The sequence below is a fragment of the Solea solea genome, chromosome 20 (assembly GCF_958295425.1).
Source record: "Solea solea chromosome 20, fSolSol10.1, whole genome shotgun sequence".
Lineage (NCBI taxonomy): Eukaryota > Metazoa > Chordata > Actinopteri > Pleuronectiformes > Soleidae > Solea > Solea solea.
The window spans coordinates 7,124,534-7,142,874 of NC_081153.1; the positions used below are offsets into that span (position 1 = coordinate 7,124,534).

General features: G+C 41.9%; 1 protein-coding gene across 1 annotated transcript in view; it reads right to left on the reverse strand.

The window, feature by feature from the left end:
- The window catches only part of macf1a (microtubule actin crosslinking factor 1a), a 202,341-nt gene that overhangs the window by 77,498 nt on the left and 106,502 nt on the right, over positions 1–18,341 (reverse strand). The window contains exons 8-23 of the mRNA XM_058619935.1: positions 11,878–12,044; positions 11,119–11,231; positions 10,334–10,440; positions 9,851–9,970; positions 9,171–9,266; positions 8,646–8,773; positions 7,797–7,890; positions 7,424–7,578; positions 6,466–6,769; positions 5,733–5,861; positions 5,569–5,646; positions 4,683–4,844; positions 4,189–4,293; positions 3,925–4,020; positions 3,345–3,470; positions 898–1,050 (exon numbers count right to left, since the gene is read on the reverse strand). Of these exons, the coding sequence (XP_058475918.1) occupies positions 898–1,050; positions 3,345–3,470; positions 3,925–4,020; positions 4,189–4,293; positions 4,683–4,844; positions 5,569–5,646; positions 5,733–5,861; positions 6,466–6,769; positions 7,424–7,578; positions 7,797–7,890; positions 8,646–8,773; positions 9,171–9,266; positions 9,851–9,970; positions 10,334–10,440; positions 11,119–11,231; positions 11,878–12,044 (2,133 nt within the window). The remainder of the gene's footprint in view (positions 1–897; positions 1,051–3,344; positions 3,471–3,924; positions 4,021–4,188; positions 4,294–4,682; positions 4,845–5,568; positions 5,647–5,732; positions 5,862–6,465; positions 6,770–7,423; positions 7,579–7,796; positions 7,891–8,645; positions 8,774–9,170; positions 9,267–9,850; positions 9,971–10,333; positions 10,441–11,118; positions 11,232–11,877; positions 12,045–18,341) is intronic.

An 18,341-nucleotide genomic window follows, 5' to 3' on the forward strand; every position in this document is an offset into this window, starting at 1 on the left:
CACTTTCATTTGTATTCCAAGAACCAAGTGTATGCATTTTCTGTGTCGTTCACCTTTATTTAAGACACAAAAAAGTTACTTCAGGCCCTGCGTACAGCACATGTGCATGTGCATGTGCATGTGCATGTAGAGTGCGCTTCACAGGACATATTGACCCTGAGGAGTGGAACACAGCAGCAGACTAAAAATAGAAGCACCAGCAGGTGCGTGTCCACACCGAGCTGCGGGAGAGCGAGGTGATGGTTTTCAACTTAAAGGGACCGATGAATAAATGATCAGTTTAGATCAGTCGCTGAGGACATCACAGCTGACGGTGGGAGGATGAGAGGAATACGTGGTGTACATGTGTAGGCCAGCGTTTCATGGCAGGTCACGTCAGGAGGAATGTGCAGAAAACAGTGAAAGTTTGACTTCAAATTTGTGTTCCAATAAAGTGATTTCTGTTTAAAAGATCTAACAAGTAACGCAGCTAATTATACTTTTGATGCAAAATAATATTATAAAGTAATGTATTACACCATCTAAGTACAATGTACAGATGTTTTCTAAGATCCAGTCGCAGTTTTCTGCACTGCCACTGATACTTAACAGGGTTCCCAAAAGGCCAGTTTTCAGTTCTCCTAAACTTGAAGAATCTAGAGAAGAATCTAGAATCCACAGAGGTGTGAAGGATTTGGAGAGGAGGTTGGTGGGGAGGGTTAAAACGATCAAGGGCAGTGAGGTCAGTGGTGGGCTGGTGTTGAATATAAATGCTACGTCAGAGATAAAACACTTTGAGAATTGACTGTTTGTTTTTTTTTTCCCCACAGATTTCCACACTCGCTGTATCAGAAATGCAGTTTTCAGAAAACAAACATGCACAGCAACATTTTTGAAAGAGTCATACACGTGTCATACCTCTATCTGTCTGTAGTCGCAGATGGCTTTGATGGGCGTGGTGACGGCGAGGTTGCTTTCCGCGCTGCGGGGGCGGAGCTGCACCACCGTCTTGGCCCGGCCCACCAGACTTGCCACCGTGCTCCGGTACTCGATCAGCTGCTCCTTCTCCTCCTACGGGAAGAACATCACACGCTTAGGATTTTCAAACGTCAGGCTCAGTCAAGCAAAACTATCAGGCGTGACCGAGGGAGCGTCTGTGTGTCATACTGTTGAATTTTTGAGCAGTCGAAAGTTTTCATTGACACTTTTATTGTGTTTTCAGTCAAACTTGTCTAACCTCCATTGGAGAGCCTCCGTCTGTGTTGAAATGAAAGGATTCACTTCCTGTCACCGGGTGACACGAGATCTAAACACTGCTACTGTGACAAACAGAGTGTGGTGTGTATATCTAAAAGTTACAAGACGCATGTTTTGCTACCGTCCCTATGCTATACTAAAAGTATGACTATTTCTCTTTAAGAACACAAAAAGCCACCAACATCTTATCAAACACCAGTCAATAAAATAATACCATTTTTGATTTTCTCGCCCAATGGAGAAGAAGCTTCTAACGATTGCTCTTCATCAGCATCAAATTATTGCAAAGTATCAGTAAGTGTATCGAAAAAGTATCGGTATCAATAAAGTCCTCAATAAATTGTGCTGTCAGAGTACGGAGACAGATGAGTTTCCATGTTGACCCTCTGAGGCGTGAAGACTCCCACACACACACATAAACACTTTAAGTGTTTGCCCTTCACCCTGACCGTTAACATTACATTTCATCTCTGTCTCACTCGCAGCAGAGAGTCATTAAGGATTTATGACAAACAGGGAGAGAGAGAGGAGAGAGGGGGAGGGAGGGAGGGAGCAGCCATGACAGGAAGAGGAGGAGGAGGAGGAGGAGGAGGCTATGAGGTTCACAGCTTCATCACACAACACACCAGAAATGAATTTCCCACTGAAGTGATATTGAGTGCAGTCAGCAGCAGCAGCTCAGTCTACTAACACATAAATCAAAAAGGGATTGATATTCATTACAACTTGGTGGAAACGGACCAAGAAATTAAATTTTTAGAGCAAATTCCATACAGGATGATTTATGACTTATTTATTATTATATTATATTATATTATTTATTTATATCTGAAACATAACCGTTGTTTACTGTCGAAATGATGACAAAACTTCTATGAATCTATGAAATTGTAATAAATGGTGCAGAATATTTGGATTATGATGCGAATATTAGTGTTGGCAGAGGATTAGTGAACGTTCTCATAAAAGTTTTAATGTTTTCTTAGCACAAAAACCTTGCAGACCTTACAATTCGCCCAATAAAAAGGCGATAAAGACGTCATTATCGTACTTAAGACGACGTGACACGAACAACATATTTTATCGTTATAGTATAAAGTGTGACGGGCTCGGTCTCATCTGTAACGTCGAACATGAGGGTGGAGAGCGTCGCCGTGATTTATGAACCTCGACTTGGTTACGATGAGAAGCAAACAAAACATCATCCAGCTGCTGTTTACTGTCACTTTTCTCCTCCCAGTGAGAGACGGAGCACAGTGAGGTGGAAACTTCATTAGAAGTGGAGCTGTGAAAGTGATGAACACACACACACACACACAAGCTGCTGAATCATCATCATCATCATCATCACTGTTACACAGCAGAATATAGACTCAGCTCAGTGATGATGTGTGAACAGAGCGTGTGTTTATAACTAGATAAAGATGATCATCACTGCGATATAGAAACCACTGAAACCGCGGTTCATACGGCTTCATATCGACCAAGTGATTTACTCTGAAGTGCCACAAGGGGGAGCCTGCACCTTTCTGGTCACAACCTTGTGATTTAAAAATGATCTTTGTTCACGATACTTGTTTTTATGTATTTACGTAAAACGTAACATTAGTCAAAGCCTATTTGTGAGAAATCCACTGACGTAGTGTTTTGTTAAGTGGATAAAATCAGTTTCTCCAGCCTGGTTTGTCTCCTCATTTTTAAGACGGTGCTATTTCATTTTTATTTTTTATTTTTTTTAATTATTATTTGCTTAATTATTATTATTACTGTGTCATGTTGTGCTTCCCACGGGGAATTGATCGATTGCCTGGTTCGTAGCAGCAGAGGCCGCTCAAAGCTCATATAACTCGTGCCTTTATTTAAGATTTCATGACTCGACCACATGGGGGAACGAATAAACCAGTCCTCCTTCAAAACACAACTTTTCACAACTGTTTTTAATGTCCATTAACGCTTAATGATCTTTTAGTAAGTCACTTTTAAAAGAAGAATGTCAAATTAGTGTCAGGGTTAAGTAAAGAGACGTCATAATGACGAGAAGAAAAAGTGCTGGAGCTCCATGTCAGAGGTGATCATAGGGTCAGATATTTAAAGAGCAGATACTGTACCATGGAGTCCTGCAGCAGGTCTTCCAGTTTGCTGAGTCTGCTGTTCTTGTCACAGGTGTACTGTCTCTTGATGGTTTCCTGGAGCTGTCGCAGGTACGACTCACAGTCCCGGGCGTCGCTCATAAACTGCAACACAAACGCACAGATGCTCTTTTGATGATTTTGAGGACATAAAATACTTTAAAACAAGAGTTTATCAACTTTTTAAAACAGAAAAAGTCTGAAATCACCACCATCTTCATCTGGGTTTAATTAAACCTGTTCTTTTCTTCTAAACCAGCGTTTGGTGTTGAGACACATGAGGGATGATTTTAAAAAATGTATAGACAACAGAAAACACATTTTGAAGTCACACATTTTGCAGTAAAGAATTCTTTCTTTTTGATGAACTCGCTGACATCAATATTCTTGGTTTTGTCCGTTTAAAACTGCTGTAAATCAATGACATAAATTCACCTTCTTAAAATCGCCACACGTAACCAGGAGCATCATTTCAGCACCGGTCTAGCTCGGGTATGGAGGTGTCGTCGTTACCATGGAAACAGTAAAAACACACAAAAGACAAAAGACTCGGCCTCACCTGGAAGTATGCCGTGTTATCTCTGAGATGTTGTTCTACACACACACACAGCTGGTCCACCCACTGCCACTGAGTCTGCAGCGCTGCACTGTACGCCTGCAAACACACACACACACACGTGTGTAATTAATGCTGTTTTCAAAGTATAATGTCCAAATGTCCAACTAATGGTGGGTAAAAAAGTATTTTTTAGTTCACAATCTTAACTAACTAACTAACTAACTAACTAACTAACAGTGTGTCTGAGTTAAACCATGCGTTCACCTCCACAGTCTGTTTGGCGGGATGATTCTCCAGACACAGACGACTCCCTGTGTCCTGCAGCGACCGCATCACATCCCGCTTCTCGTCCAGCTCTGACCTCATTTCCTGTAAACACAACACAACACAACACACGGTTTGGTTTTCATTGGAGGATTTTTCTGGCACCGGCCTGATGATGCGAACAGTGACGTCCATGCACATCTGTGTCACTTCTGACTTCAAAAGTGACACAAACCGTTTGTTTTTGGGGTTTTCTTGCTCCCGTTCAAACAAAGTTCATACAGTTCAGCTCATAAAATGAATTGAATCAATTCCCAATATGTATAATGTATAAATATATAGGATTTGTCTCCCTTTTGCAGTGGATTTGGTTTAATAACTGGTTTTCGTCCTGCTTTTACAGGAAAAGTAATGATGGAAACAGAGGCGTTACTGACACACAATCCATATTTCCTGGAATACCGTCGATGTTTAACATCCACCCCTCTACTCACGCTGTACAATTCTCTCTTTGCGCTCATGTTGGCGTTGCTCTCGCTCCAGTCGTAGGCGATTTCCTCCTCCTCCCTCTCGTTGAGCCAGATCAGCTCCTCAGTGCAGTGCGACACGAACGCGTGCAGGCTCTCCAAGCTCCGCAGGCGCCATGACGAGTGTTCCTACGGCAACCACGGAAACACATGGCGTTGTCATACGTGCGTATTACGCGCTTACAGCGAATTTAACAGACACACAGAGAGACAACAACTACGTGAAGCAGACAACATATTAATTTAATGTAAATGTATAAGAATTCACAGATTCTTTATCAGAGGAAATATTTAAAAAACAAAATATCGTATAAATTCACTTCTCTTTTGAATTTTTTGTGGTACACAAATTACACTTATATTAAAGTCTTAAAAGCACAAATACTTGTGGTTTATTTATTTCCATATATTGTATAGCAGTATAGAAATTAAACTACTTCTGAGATCACTTATTTAAATGTATAATAATGTATACTAATGTAGATTTAATTGAAATGAAGTGAGACACAAAGTGAGAAGCTTAAACATTAAAAGGGAAAAACAGAACATGACGGTTCTTTTTATTATTAAAGAAACTAAAAAGGTCCATTTTATAAACGGGTGTTTGTGTTTAAACTGCAGGAAATTTATGACACATGTAGCCCAACAAAAAATGTGGTGAGAGACCAGCGTAGAGAGGACAGAGGACAAAGAAATAAAAGGAGACAGAGCAGATGCAGATTTGTCTGCTTTTAGCATGAGAGTCCCGTCACGCAGTAATGGGATTAACTGAGGGAGGAGTTTCACTGGGAAACACACACAAGCTCACAGTCTTTCTTCATTATATTATAATATATGTGAAATGGAGACTGACCAGTAGTTTGCAGTATTGGTGCTCCAGCTTTGCCAGGGTTTCAGAGTAACTGCCCTTGAAATTCGGGGAAACTTTTGCCTGAAAGAGGAAACAACAGCAGCTCCATTTAAAAACACTTTTTTAAGTCATATACAGTATATACAAATGTGTGTGTGTGTGTGTACCTCGTAGCTCCGTGCTTCCTGCAGGCTGCTCATTAACTCCTCGACCGCTGTGTGTACGTCGTTGTGCTCTTGAAGGTTGTTTTCCACAGATGGAAGGTCTGCGCCCCACTCTGCTCGCTCCAACAGCTCCTACAACACAAACGACAATATTTACACACAATCTCAAGTCGTCCTGTTGGACAGATTTGATGTGTTTTCCCTTAAATATTAAAGCATTATCATCGTAATAACCACTTTTCTGCTTTTGAAATGTGAGGATTTGATGTCTTTGTCTGTTTTGTATCATTGTAAACGGCATCTATGTGGATGCTGAGCTGTTAAAAAGTAATACATTTGCAGGTAATTGAGAAACTATGAATTATTCTATTCCTCTAGTTGTTTGATCTTTATTTATATTTGGGGTGAAAAAATACTATAAGGAATTACAAATGAACCCATTTGAGAAATGATAAAACAACAGTGAATTAAAACAGAAAAAAATACATTACAAGGCTCAAGAAAGTCCAGAAATATAACTTACAAATAATAAAAACATGTTTGTGACACTGAGAGTTGATTTGATACTGAAATACTTTTTTGATCCAAAAACTACGGTTAACCAGGCTTTAAACTGGTAACTGGAAAATGTAACTGTTTCCTCAACATATTATGGAGCTTGAGAAAAAGTGAGGCCTGATTTATGGCCCAATAAGCAGCAGATCATGTTTGTTAAGCGTTGACCTGTTAAACTGACCTGAGTCTCTTCCACCCATCCAAGCAGCTCGTAGATGAACCTCAGGCTTCCTTCGTCCTCGGATGAAGACATGGCCACCAGCTGAGAGCGAGCCATGGGTCGCCTAAGGAGCGCGGCTCCCACGGCTCCCACAGCTCCCACTGCTCCCAGCAGCGTCTGCCCCAGTGAGAGGCCGCCGTCGGTGGCTCGCTGCCTGGTGTGCTCCGCTGCGGTGCTGCCCAGAGTCTGAGTGAAGTGTCCTTTCCTGTAGACGCTGGAGCACTGCAGTCTGAGGGAGACCAGCTCCTCCTGAAGGCAGGACACTCTGCAGGAGACGGACGTCACAGTCAGTGTCAAAGATTATATCATATATGCCCTCCATTTAACAACAATGTGATTTGTTTTCAGGGTAATGAAAAAGAAGTAGGTTAAAATGATGCTTTCTTTTTGATAAATACTATTTCAAATAATAATATCACATGGTTACTGTTTTCTTTGAGTTTTGCTCAGATATGGCATCAATGAATGCCACATTTAAAGTTAAATATAGTATAAGTATAGTTAAATTAAGCTAAAACTGATGTAGCAGTACGATGATAATAAAGATGATAAATAATTTCAAAGTTATTACTGTACTATGTTTATGTGTTACATAATCCTGTTGAGGGACTACAGATTGGAATTAGCCCGTGGCTTTAATCTGGCGTTGACCTGTGAATGTTTAATTATGTGTTCAAAAATGTAAATAAATCAAATAAATGAATTAGGCAGCAGTGATCGAAAAAGTAACATGTGAAGGATAAAACCAGGAAAACAGGATCCTGCTTTTTAAAGCTAGTGTAGGTCATTCTGAAAAAGCTCCACCCTCTCTTCAAAGCTCCGCCCCCAAAACCCAGAGAGTCATTATCTGTAGACGATCTGTGAACTCTGACACAAACACAAACTTTCAACCAAGCGTCCGGTGGAGTAGAAAACTCACCTGAACGCCAGCTGCTCCACCTGATAATAGTTGTCCTCTCGCAGGACTTTGAGCTCCTGGTCGAGATCTTGGATCAGAGACTCGCAGTCCTGCAGGTAACAGGCCAGTTCTTTCTCACACTGCACCACCTCGCCGCTCTCCACCCGAGACATGTCCTGGACACAAGGACCACGTCGTGTTAGTAGCTTATGTGTTGAGTTTGTTTATTCGATAAGATAAGATAAGAAAAACAACTATAATTGTTTTGTTTTTTTAAGTGTACAATCACTTAATTGTATTAAGTGATTCCTTTCAGGACCTTTTCTGACATAAACACTGTGTGTGTGTGTGTGTGTGTGTGTGTGTGTGTGTGTGTGTGTGTGTGTATACTCACAGCCTGGAGTGTGTTCCTGGCGAGGGTCAGTTTCTCCTCACAGTCCAGAGCCATGTTCTGAAACTTATTGGCCCTTTGAAGCAGCAGCTCTAACCTGGAAACAAACACAACACACACAACAAAGGTTAAAGGGGCAGGTCACTGAAAATCACACTGGATATATATGTGATTGGAGCAGATCAATTCTCTGTGAGATTAAAGAAAAGACTTGGCCAAGAAGGCAACAAGAAAGCTATTCATACTAATAATAATAGTAATTATAATAATGATAACAATAATGATAATAATAATAATTTCCAGGACACCCAAGGAAATTAAATAAAAGAGACATAATATGCTGTCAATATACAATAAAAAAAATCACAAAGAAGCGTGAGCGTCAGTGTTTTTCATGACTCCTGTGTGGACCGGTGTGTCTTAAAAGGGGGACCTGTGTGTCTTAATAGGGGGACCTGTGTGTCTTAAATAGGTGGACCTGTGTGTCTTAATAGGGGGACCTGTGTGTCTTAAATAGGGGGACCGGTGTGTCTTAATAGGGGGACCTGTGTGTCTTAAATAGGGGGACCGGTGTGTCTTAATAGGGGGACCTGTGTGTCTTAAATAGGGGGACCGGTGTGTCTTAATAGGGGGACCTGTGTGTCTTAAATAGGGGGACCGGTGTGTCTTAATAGGGGGACCTGTGTGTCTTAAATAGGGGGACCTGTGAGGACCAACTGTCAAGCAAACCTATCTCTGTGAGGACATTTTGGCTGGTCCACACAACTTTAACAGGCTTTTTGAGGATTAAGACCTAGTTTTTAGGGTTAGAATAAGTTTAGTAGACATAATAACATAATAGTGTGAGTGTACCTCTCCACAGCCGGCCTTAGAGCCTTCTCTCTTTCCAGCATCTCCAGGATGAGTTTGCCCCACTCCTCCTCAAGATCGTTAGGATGGAGGCCCTGAGGAAGTTTGATACGACCAAACTCGATCCACACCTGGACAACGAATGAAGACAGAGAAGAGAGTTCATGTATGTAAAATATGTATAATGTACCTTTATCATCATTTAACATCAGTACAACACAAACAAATACACTCACAAAACTCCATTAAAAGCCTCCATTACACCAGAGTTATAATAAAAGTAGATCATAAGTCAAACACTACGCTAACATCAGCTGAGCGAGAGAATAAAGGAGCGTCTATAATCGGCCGTCACGAGGAGCCGGAGCACAATCACACAGTCTGCTGCTCTGAGAACAGCACGGCTCTGCTTCAGGAGACAAATGTAACGTTTGATTCACAAAAACACGCAAACACAATCCCGCTGAGCACACCGAGGTCGCCGCATGGTAACTTCACTCGGCGCTCGCCTTCTCTGGTCACTCTCACCTCCAGCAGTTTGTAGAGGTGTTCGACGTCACCTTTCTCCACCTCCTTTGCAGGGATCTCCGTCTCCTTGAAATGGACGTACTCGTTGTAAAGTGCCTGGAGGAGGAGGAGGAGGAGGAAGAGGCCTTTACATCTGAGTGGTCATTCAACACGTCCTCTCTAGTTATGCCAAGACTTCAGACGTTAAATCACAGCAGAAACTTGCTACTGGCCTTTTCCTCCTCTTCAAAAATAATAATCCACATAATCTGAATTCTTCACTCTCTCTTTTTTTTCATTTCCCTAACATACACACCTGATGTCCATTTTATTAAACCTCTCTCTGTCATTTCTAACTGAATACAAAGAGTCAGATTTGTGTCTCTCCTCTCAGAGTTTTCTCTCTCCTTCTCTTTCTGCTTAAATACTTGTATTAATTTAACTGTGTGTTTAAGATAAGATAAGATCGTCCTTTATTCGTCACAGCAGCAAAGACAGTAAATCAATAATAAACATGCATTTCCATGTATGTGAAAGTAAAATATAGAAAGATACGAACAATACAGCTATAAAACGTTAAAATAGAATGTAGATTATAGACAGTTTCCAGAATATTGCACATTAAGATGAATTAATGAGGACACCTGTCGTTGCTCAGGTTAAAACTACACAAACTAAGAAATGATGGGAACTCCCCTCACCTTGAGTTCTACAGGGTTTTGTGGGAAATTCTTGTTGGCCATGACGGCCGTATGCTGGCGGCTCCACTGGAGCAAAGACGAGAACCTGGACTGATACTCCGACCAGCGCTGGTCCACCTCCTGATGATGGAGACACAGAGGAGGAGGAGGAGGAGGAGAAGATGGATGTGAAGCAGTTATTTCTCAGTGGAAGAGTCATAAAAAATACACAGGCTGCGTCAGTAAGACTTCATTTGACAAGTATTAATTAATGTTTAAATGACTTCATCGTCATCTGCAAGTTCCAGGTCATTTACTCGTGAAGCTGCAAAGAGAAAACGAAAGTGGAAATCCCATTTCTAATGAGTAAAAGAAACTGTTGACAAGGAGAAATGCAGCGTTATTATAAAATGAAGTGCAAGCATGTCTGGAGTTCCACTTCAAAAAGTTACAGCAAAGAAACAGAGGTCCTTTAAGCACAGGGTGGAGCAGAGTGTCACGTACATGTGCAGTGATGCCCTCTCCTCCCTCAGGGATTTTGGGGAAAGCATCATAGATGGAAGAGACGTAGGTGATGACGGACTTCTCATCTGGAGAAGGAACATCCACGTCTGAGGAGAGAAATATGGAGTATTAAGGGAAAAAAGGACAAGAAAATGTTTGATGAAAGAAAACCCTGGTATTTGAATTTTAAGGTTTTTTTTAGTTTTTTTTTTTAAATAATGTATACGCCCGAAAGCAACTTAATTTAATGGAGATGACAAAAGGTGTAACCGTCAAATGTTATCAGGCCTGAAAAGGCTCTGAATTTAGCGAGGGACAAGCAAATGAAGGATAATCCTTCATTTCACAAATGAATATATAACATGACAAGAGTCACTATTTTGTTTGTGGTGTTTTTGAGTAAAACTGAGCATAAACATGCCAATTAAAGGAGATTGCGATCATCTGTGATTTTTATAAGAACAGAGCAAACAGCAGAAACACACAGACACACACACACACAGAAGTCAAGAGGTCAACATCATCTAAACTGTCACAGCTGATGGGAACATAACGCAGAGTCATGAGTGGATTTGAATGCGTGTGTGCGACTGGAAAACAAAAGCAGGAGCGATATAATATATATAATATAAGAGCAGAACGTCCACTTTCACAGTATGACACTCGAAAGATGACTGAGATTTCCTTGTGATAAATAAAGCTAGAAATATTAAGACATTATTACCATTTAACAGAGGAAAATCAGACAGAGACTCGGTTCATTGTTCCACATATTAACGGCTCACCCTCAGCGTCCAGCAGTCTGGTCACTCCTAACGCCTCTGCGATCTCGAAGGCCTGCTCCAGGTTCTCACGGTTACTCTGCTGAGACAGCACCTCCATGTCGATCAGGTCGGGCCTGGAGAACACCAACACGTTTACTTTCATCATTTCAATAATGTTGTTGCTGCTTTTTATTTACAATTTTAACAATGATATTTAGGATTTTTGTCTTTTCTTACATAGTGACCGGTGAACAGTCACTAAAGTATTGGCTCAGTAAAAAGTTGACTGCTTAAAGCTGCAGTACGTAACTTGAATTAAATTAAAGTAACATACATTTTGTGTAAATTGATTTTTGTTGTTGTTGTTGTTGATGTTATTATTCTGCCTCTAAGTAGAAATGATGTCACATTATTTGTACCCCGCCTGCATCCTTCATTTTATAATCAGACTTGATTGAGGGAGCGTTTGTGTATATACAGCAGCAGCACAGGGGTGGGCGGAGACAAGCCCCTTCAAGGCAAAGTGCGTGTGTGACGATGGGCTATAGATATCGATTGTTAAACTTGTCGTGGACAACTCTTTGTGTTGTGTTGTCACTTCCTGTTTGTAGCTGGGTTTGTATGTAATGTTTTCCTTTAAAATGAAAAGTTCCACAGCTTTAACTCGTTGTATTCATAGTTTTTTTTTTTGTGGACTAATGGCAGCATCGGGGGGGGGGGGGGGGGGGAAGAACACGGCCAATTGTCTGTGACTTCGGAATATTAAGAAGCTGGTGTCACCTGTATCTGTGCAGCAGAGCGTTGAACATGCGTCCGTCGCTCCAGGACGAGGTGAAGTTGACGCAGCGGAGGCCGGTGTAGCCTTCTGTCGCCTGCTGGCTCCATAACAACAGCTTCTCTTTGGCTGTGAGGTCGCTCGACTCGCCACACACGTAGATCTCTGAGATCTGCAGGGGAAAGGAGAAACAAGAGTGATTACTTCACTTGTCATTTTCCCCCTGAAGCTGTTTACTTGTCCTTCTGCTCATCAACAACGTCAGCGAGGGAGAAAATAATTCTGCGTGTGCACATTAATGTGAACATTTCCTCTCGTTTTCTGCTCTGTAATTCATTATCTCTCCTGCCTCCATCGTCTCCTACCAAACACTCCTGCTTCCCCACCCCTCCGTCCCAACCTCGAGCTGTCGCCTCGGTTATTCACGCACTTTCATCTTTTCTGCTTCACACGCGGATCGACCTTCTCATCCTCGACCTCATCATCTTTCTCTTTCAGTTCACAACATTTCCCCCTGAGTGTCCGTCACTGACAGTGATGTGAAGAGAGACGGTTGCACGAGTTGTTGTATGTTGTTGAGAACGTAAATTAAAATATGAATTATTAAGCTGATTTGTACACAAATGCAAAGTGAGCTCAATTGTTTTTTTGTTTACATATTAGATTCAGTGAGTAACTGTTGACTGTCATCAGCATATAAACGATCTTCAATGACAAAAATGTTGACCTGTGCTTTATATAAACAGAAAATGATTCTATTATAATTGAATAAGTCAATTATTAAGAAGCTAAAAAATGATGTTCCTATTTGGACCATTTGTACATGATTTAAATAATTTAAATAGATGTCCAGGTCCATGAAACCTAAATACTATGCTTTAATGTTGATTTTTAGAAGCAACTAATGATTATTTTCATAAATGATGAAACTGTCGATTAGTTTCTCGATTAAACAAGTACTTGTTTGGTCAGTAAAATGTTAAAACATGTTGAAACCTTGAAATAATGACGTTCAGTGTTAATGATTTGTGTGAAATGGAGCAAAGAAACTAGAAAATATTCACATTTGAGAAGCTGAAAAATCAGAAAACAAACAAACCCATTAATCCATGACCAAATAATAATGATTGCCGCCCTGATAGTGTGATAATGTGAATGGCTGGAAGACTAAAACATTTTCTGTGAGTCCTTCCAAAGGAACAAAACAAAAAGAAAGGAATAAACTAAACATGCATCAGCAAAATGATGAATTTAAACTTCAGAATATATAATTCAACAGCAAGAAACACACAGACGCCTGGCGGTGGGAGCTGTACACATGCATGTTTACTCCCGTAGAGTCTGACGGGAAACCTCACTTCTTTATTTATGTTTTCTGCAACTGAGCAACCAACACAGCTCTGGCCACTCTCCACCCGCACCCTTTTGTCTCTCAATTTGTTCTTTTCTGATGCGACTGAAAAGACGGCTGATACATGTGTGTGCTGACTGTCGGTGCTTGGCTGAAACCGCTGTCATCAGTATTCTTACGTCATCCTTCACTGACCAACCGTCCGGTAAATCCTCCCCTCTCTCTGTGGCCGTCGTTCTGTCTTTTTTCTCTTTCCCTGCTTCTCAAGTCTGGCCTGTGCCAAGAGACTGCAGCAACAGCCAACAAACACCGAGAGGCGGAGGGAAAAAAGAAGAGTGAAGAGAAGTGGAACAGTAGCAACACAGGAGGAGGAGGAGGAGGAGGAGGAGACTTGAATGCTAACAGTCACTGCAGGGGCAGATTATAATAAACACCATAAACAACAAACAACCTTCACACTTGATAATCAAACTTTCAGCTTCTTAAATGTGAATATTTTCCTTTATTTTAATTGTCTGTTGTTGACTTTCAATCAGTAATCAACAGGTATTCAGTATCTGTCAGTGCAGCTCTACATAGATAAAATGTCAACTGATACCTGAATATCTAATAATATATACATCATTTTAGTGAGTAGACAAAAGAGTCAATGGTTGTTTGTCTCTACATGTGTCCCTGGGATGGACCGCCTTTCGCCATGTCAGCTGAGACTGGAGCCAGCATGGAGCCACCACTTTATCCCCCCACGGAGGATAAAGTGGTAGAAGATGAGTGAGTGAATTAATTAGTTATCAATTAACCCGTCTTTATATACACTAGTGGTGAACACACACAAACTGGAGGCACGGGAGCAGTGGGCAACACTTATCTGTGCCTGGGGAGCAATGGGCACCCCCAGTCCTTTAGCGGTCCCAGGATTTTAACCGACAACCCTCCAGTTACAAGCCCAATTAATTTACTCTTGGCACAACGAGTGAGATTTGAATTCTGCTGCGTTTTCCATCTATTTTTGACAAAAAGTTTCTTTGCAGAAAAAGAACTTGTCTAATCCTGCATCTGAATACTGATGCAGAGCACAGTGTGTGTGTGTGTGTGTGTGTCAGTGCTGCATCTACACAAGGAAACTAAAAAAAACACCACATACTCCAGTGAACACCCCTGACTGTATTCTCTTCACGACTTTACCAACCATTTGTCCGTTTCTCCTTGCTCACATCCCAAGTCCACATCAACAACCTACTTTATATAATCGTATTATTATTCACGTGTGCAGCATGATACCACATGACCATTAAGAGTCGGGAGCATCTTTAATCCCCCACACCTCTGCAGCAACAAACACATCCATCTTACAGTGCAGGTTATGAGAGTAGAGGACGTGTGTGCAGTCGTGAGAGCGCGTCAACCTAACGTCAGCTGCAGCGCTTAATTAGCCTGCTGGGTATTCAACTGGCAACACAAATGCAAAAAAAACAACTGTTACATGAACTCAACTGACTCTCCTTTAGCTCCAACGTGTAGATTTAGAACTAATAACGAGACAAACTACTCGACGGCATCTAATTAATTCCACCTGAGGAAATAATTGTATTTAACTCGGATCATTGGTGAGCTTTTATTCACATTAAGATGTTCAGCTCCATACACACATCAGTTTTTCACCATCTTGCCTTGAGTACAAACTCCTCGTAAAGCACAAGTTTGTAGTCCTACAAAATGTAAATACAAGGTTCCCACACCTTGGCTGACATGAAATTCAAGGACTTTTCCAGGACCAATTCCCTCAAATTCAAGGACTGAACTTCAAGGGCAACTTGAAAGAGCCGCTTCGTCCACGGTGTCCGCTTTGATCGATTTGCAGCACGCTCTGCATCTGGACACGTGATCAAGTCATTTCTGTTTAATTTACTTTGGTGAGACAGAGATCTTGGAGTTTTCATTTTCCTAACCTACACCTACAACTGGTAATTACGACTCAACGTTTAGTCTACGTACGTCAAGCAATGCTGGGGCCTTGAGAGTCTCTTTCACAAACTTTCAAAGTTTTCCTTGGAAACCCTGTATATATTGTGTGTGAGTACGTTCATGTTGCAGCAGATAAACCCAAAAAGGAGATTAAAATAAACACAAATAAACAAAAACACCACTGTGACGCGGGTGAGTCACAATCCAGGCACAATGATCCACTAGTATTAAGAAAATAAATAAATAAATGAATGAATAAATAAACATGGCCTCTTTGAAGTGTATGAGGAGGAGGAGGAGGAGGGAGAGCAAAGGATGGAGGGAGGAGACAACGGTGAGGGAGGAATAGAGGACGGACAGGAAAAGGAAAATAACAGTTTAATGGTTTTATCGGCACTCGAATAAAATGTGCATCTGTAAATCCCCGGCTGAGCACTAAGGGACGGACGCGTGTATGAAGAAAAGACGGACACACGGATGATGGATAGTTCATTGAATGACAGGATGAGTGGATGGATGGATGTAAGTGGTGGTTTCAGGCTGTTCAGAATGATGAATGCGCATTTCAAATTCCTCCTAATGCAGAAATCCCACACAGTCACCATGACACAGGGAGACATGCGTATTGATTTTTACTGCCCAGTAAAAACCCTCTTTAGCAGGAATCCTCTGTGGAGCTGCCATCTACAGTACACCCATGTGTGTGTGTGTGTGTGTGTGTGTCTTCTCATGACTCAGCACGAACTGTGCATTCAATGAGGCGCGTCACACTGAACACGACCTGACATGATGTCAGAGGCAGCACTGCACACACACACTGACTGTAATGTCTCTTTATAACAATAATAATAATAATAATGATAATAATGTGGAGGGAAAACAAAAACATAAATAAAACTGAGGCAGTCGTTTGTGAAAAAACGCGCCCCTCGCCTGTTTTAATGCTGCAGAATCTGCTGCAGGTTCTTTTACTTTCAAGGTGAAGGAGAGCTGGAAGTTTCCACAGAGACTCGCTCTCTCTCTCTCTCAGTGTTTCACACAGAAACTTAACATCTGGATTTTTTCCACCACTTAAGTCAAAAATGAAGAAGCTCCCAGGACGAGAGGTTCAACTTGAGTCCAGTTTGTCTGCAACTAACCCTGAGAACCTCCACATACATCTTCTTTTAGTAAGGTATCGAAATAAGAAACTATTCCTGACAGTTCCTAATGATAAATGTACCTGTCTGATCCACCTGTCCTTCTTAAACCATAAAAACAAAACACTGTTTCCCAGCCACCAGAGTTGGACAGAGACAGACACACAGCGACACTGTCTGTGACTAATTGAAGGGACGGGAAATGACACGTTTCAGTTTGGACTGTGAGGAAACCCTGTCATTTACAGCAATGACCCTTCTCTCTCTCTCTCTCTCTCTCTCTCTCTCTCTCACACACATGGACAAGAAACACATCCTGTCTGTGTCTCACACTCTAACAGATGTCCACAGTGATCCAGCATGTGTGGTGTGAGAAAAACACAGTGAGCAATAGAAGGGAAAAGAAAGGGTGTTTGAGGAGGTGGAGGAGGAGGAGGAGGAGGAGGGGGGTACAAAGGATGGAGAGACCGCCTGGTCTGCCTTGATTAGCCTCCAGGGAAAGAATGGAAAAGCACAGTGCCTTGCACGAGCTGATAACATGCACGCAACCCTGGCCGTCACGTCCAAAAACACACTGAAGAGATGACAACGAAAATGCAGGCAGCGTTTAAAAACTCCACTGCAAGCGTTCAAACGTCATTCAAATTCAATTTGCAGCAACAATAACCCACAAACAGAAATATCTCCCGAGTTCAGCTTGAAGTTTCAAACTCCCGGGAACAAATTCATAAACAGAAAGCTGGTCATTATGTAATTCTATGAGCTCCATACAACCTCCATACATGCTATTTTGTTTAGCTGCAAGAAAATCCAGACTGGGGAATAGAAACGGTGTTGACGCCAAGAGCTCAGCTCATTTTCTCAGTTTGTGAAAAATGTCACAAATATGCTGCAAATCTCACATTTGCCTCAGCTTAGTAATTCTCTTTATTAACCTTTTTGCGTTGCTCCTTGAACCACGTCCTATTTCAGTTTTCCCGAGTCTAACGTGACCGGAGGCTCCGCGGCGCGGGAGAGCGTGAACCTTGCCTTCACTATTCATTTCCTGTGGCAGTCGTGTTTCACCAGGAACACCAAAGGTGTGAGGAAGTTAAATGAATCACTCAAAATTCTATTTAAGCTAGACAATATATCGATTCACACATTTCAAATCATTGAATCTTTCCTCACTAATTAGTATTGTTCAATACTATTTAGAGCAGGAGTCTCAAACTCTAATGACCTATAAAAAAAAAAAAGCGGTTTGTTTTGACACATAATCGTATGACTCAGAAGAAAAAAAAACTTATCTATCATGTAAAATAAATCTATACACATAAAAAGCAAAGATTTAAGCCACGGGCCGCCAGTCTGAGCCCTCTGATTCAGAGCGTTTGGATGTGTTGACGATGGGACACAAACCTGTGGCAGTTTCACAGCCGCCTGTTGCTGCGCTAACAGTGGACTCTCTATCATGGAGTCCAGCCTCTCTGAAGAGCTGCTGGTCAGTCCTCCCCAGTCCGTCTGACTGGGAGTGGTGCCCGCCGTCTCCGGCGAGGTCAGCGGCAGGTCACTGGCGTAGCCCGACTCCAAGAGAGACGTCCTCTCCTGCGCTTGAGCTGGAGAGTCCAGCCTAAATCCCTTGGAGGCCATAGCCTCCTGAATCTGCAGTCGGTTCGAGGACGGTGAGGTTTCACCTGCAGACATTTTGGCCCTACTCTTGTCCTCCTCAGAGAGTAGGACTTTGAGAACATTTCCCGTGACTGGAGATGGAGCCGGGGGTTCTTTGCGGACCTCCACCTCGCTGTCACTCTGCCCCTTCCACACTGGAGAGCCGTAATCACTGGGGTACAATGTCCTGACTACGCAGAGTTTACCGTCCACCTCTCGAATATGAACCACGTCTTTGCATTCCTTCTTTGACGACGTCTGCATCACCGCTAATGTCTCTTCATGTCCCCCCTTTGTCCCCATGTGCACCTTTTCTTCTTTCTCCGCTCTCCTGTTGTCCTTTTTCTCCTTCTTCTGTCGGAGT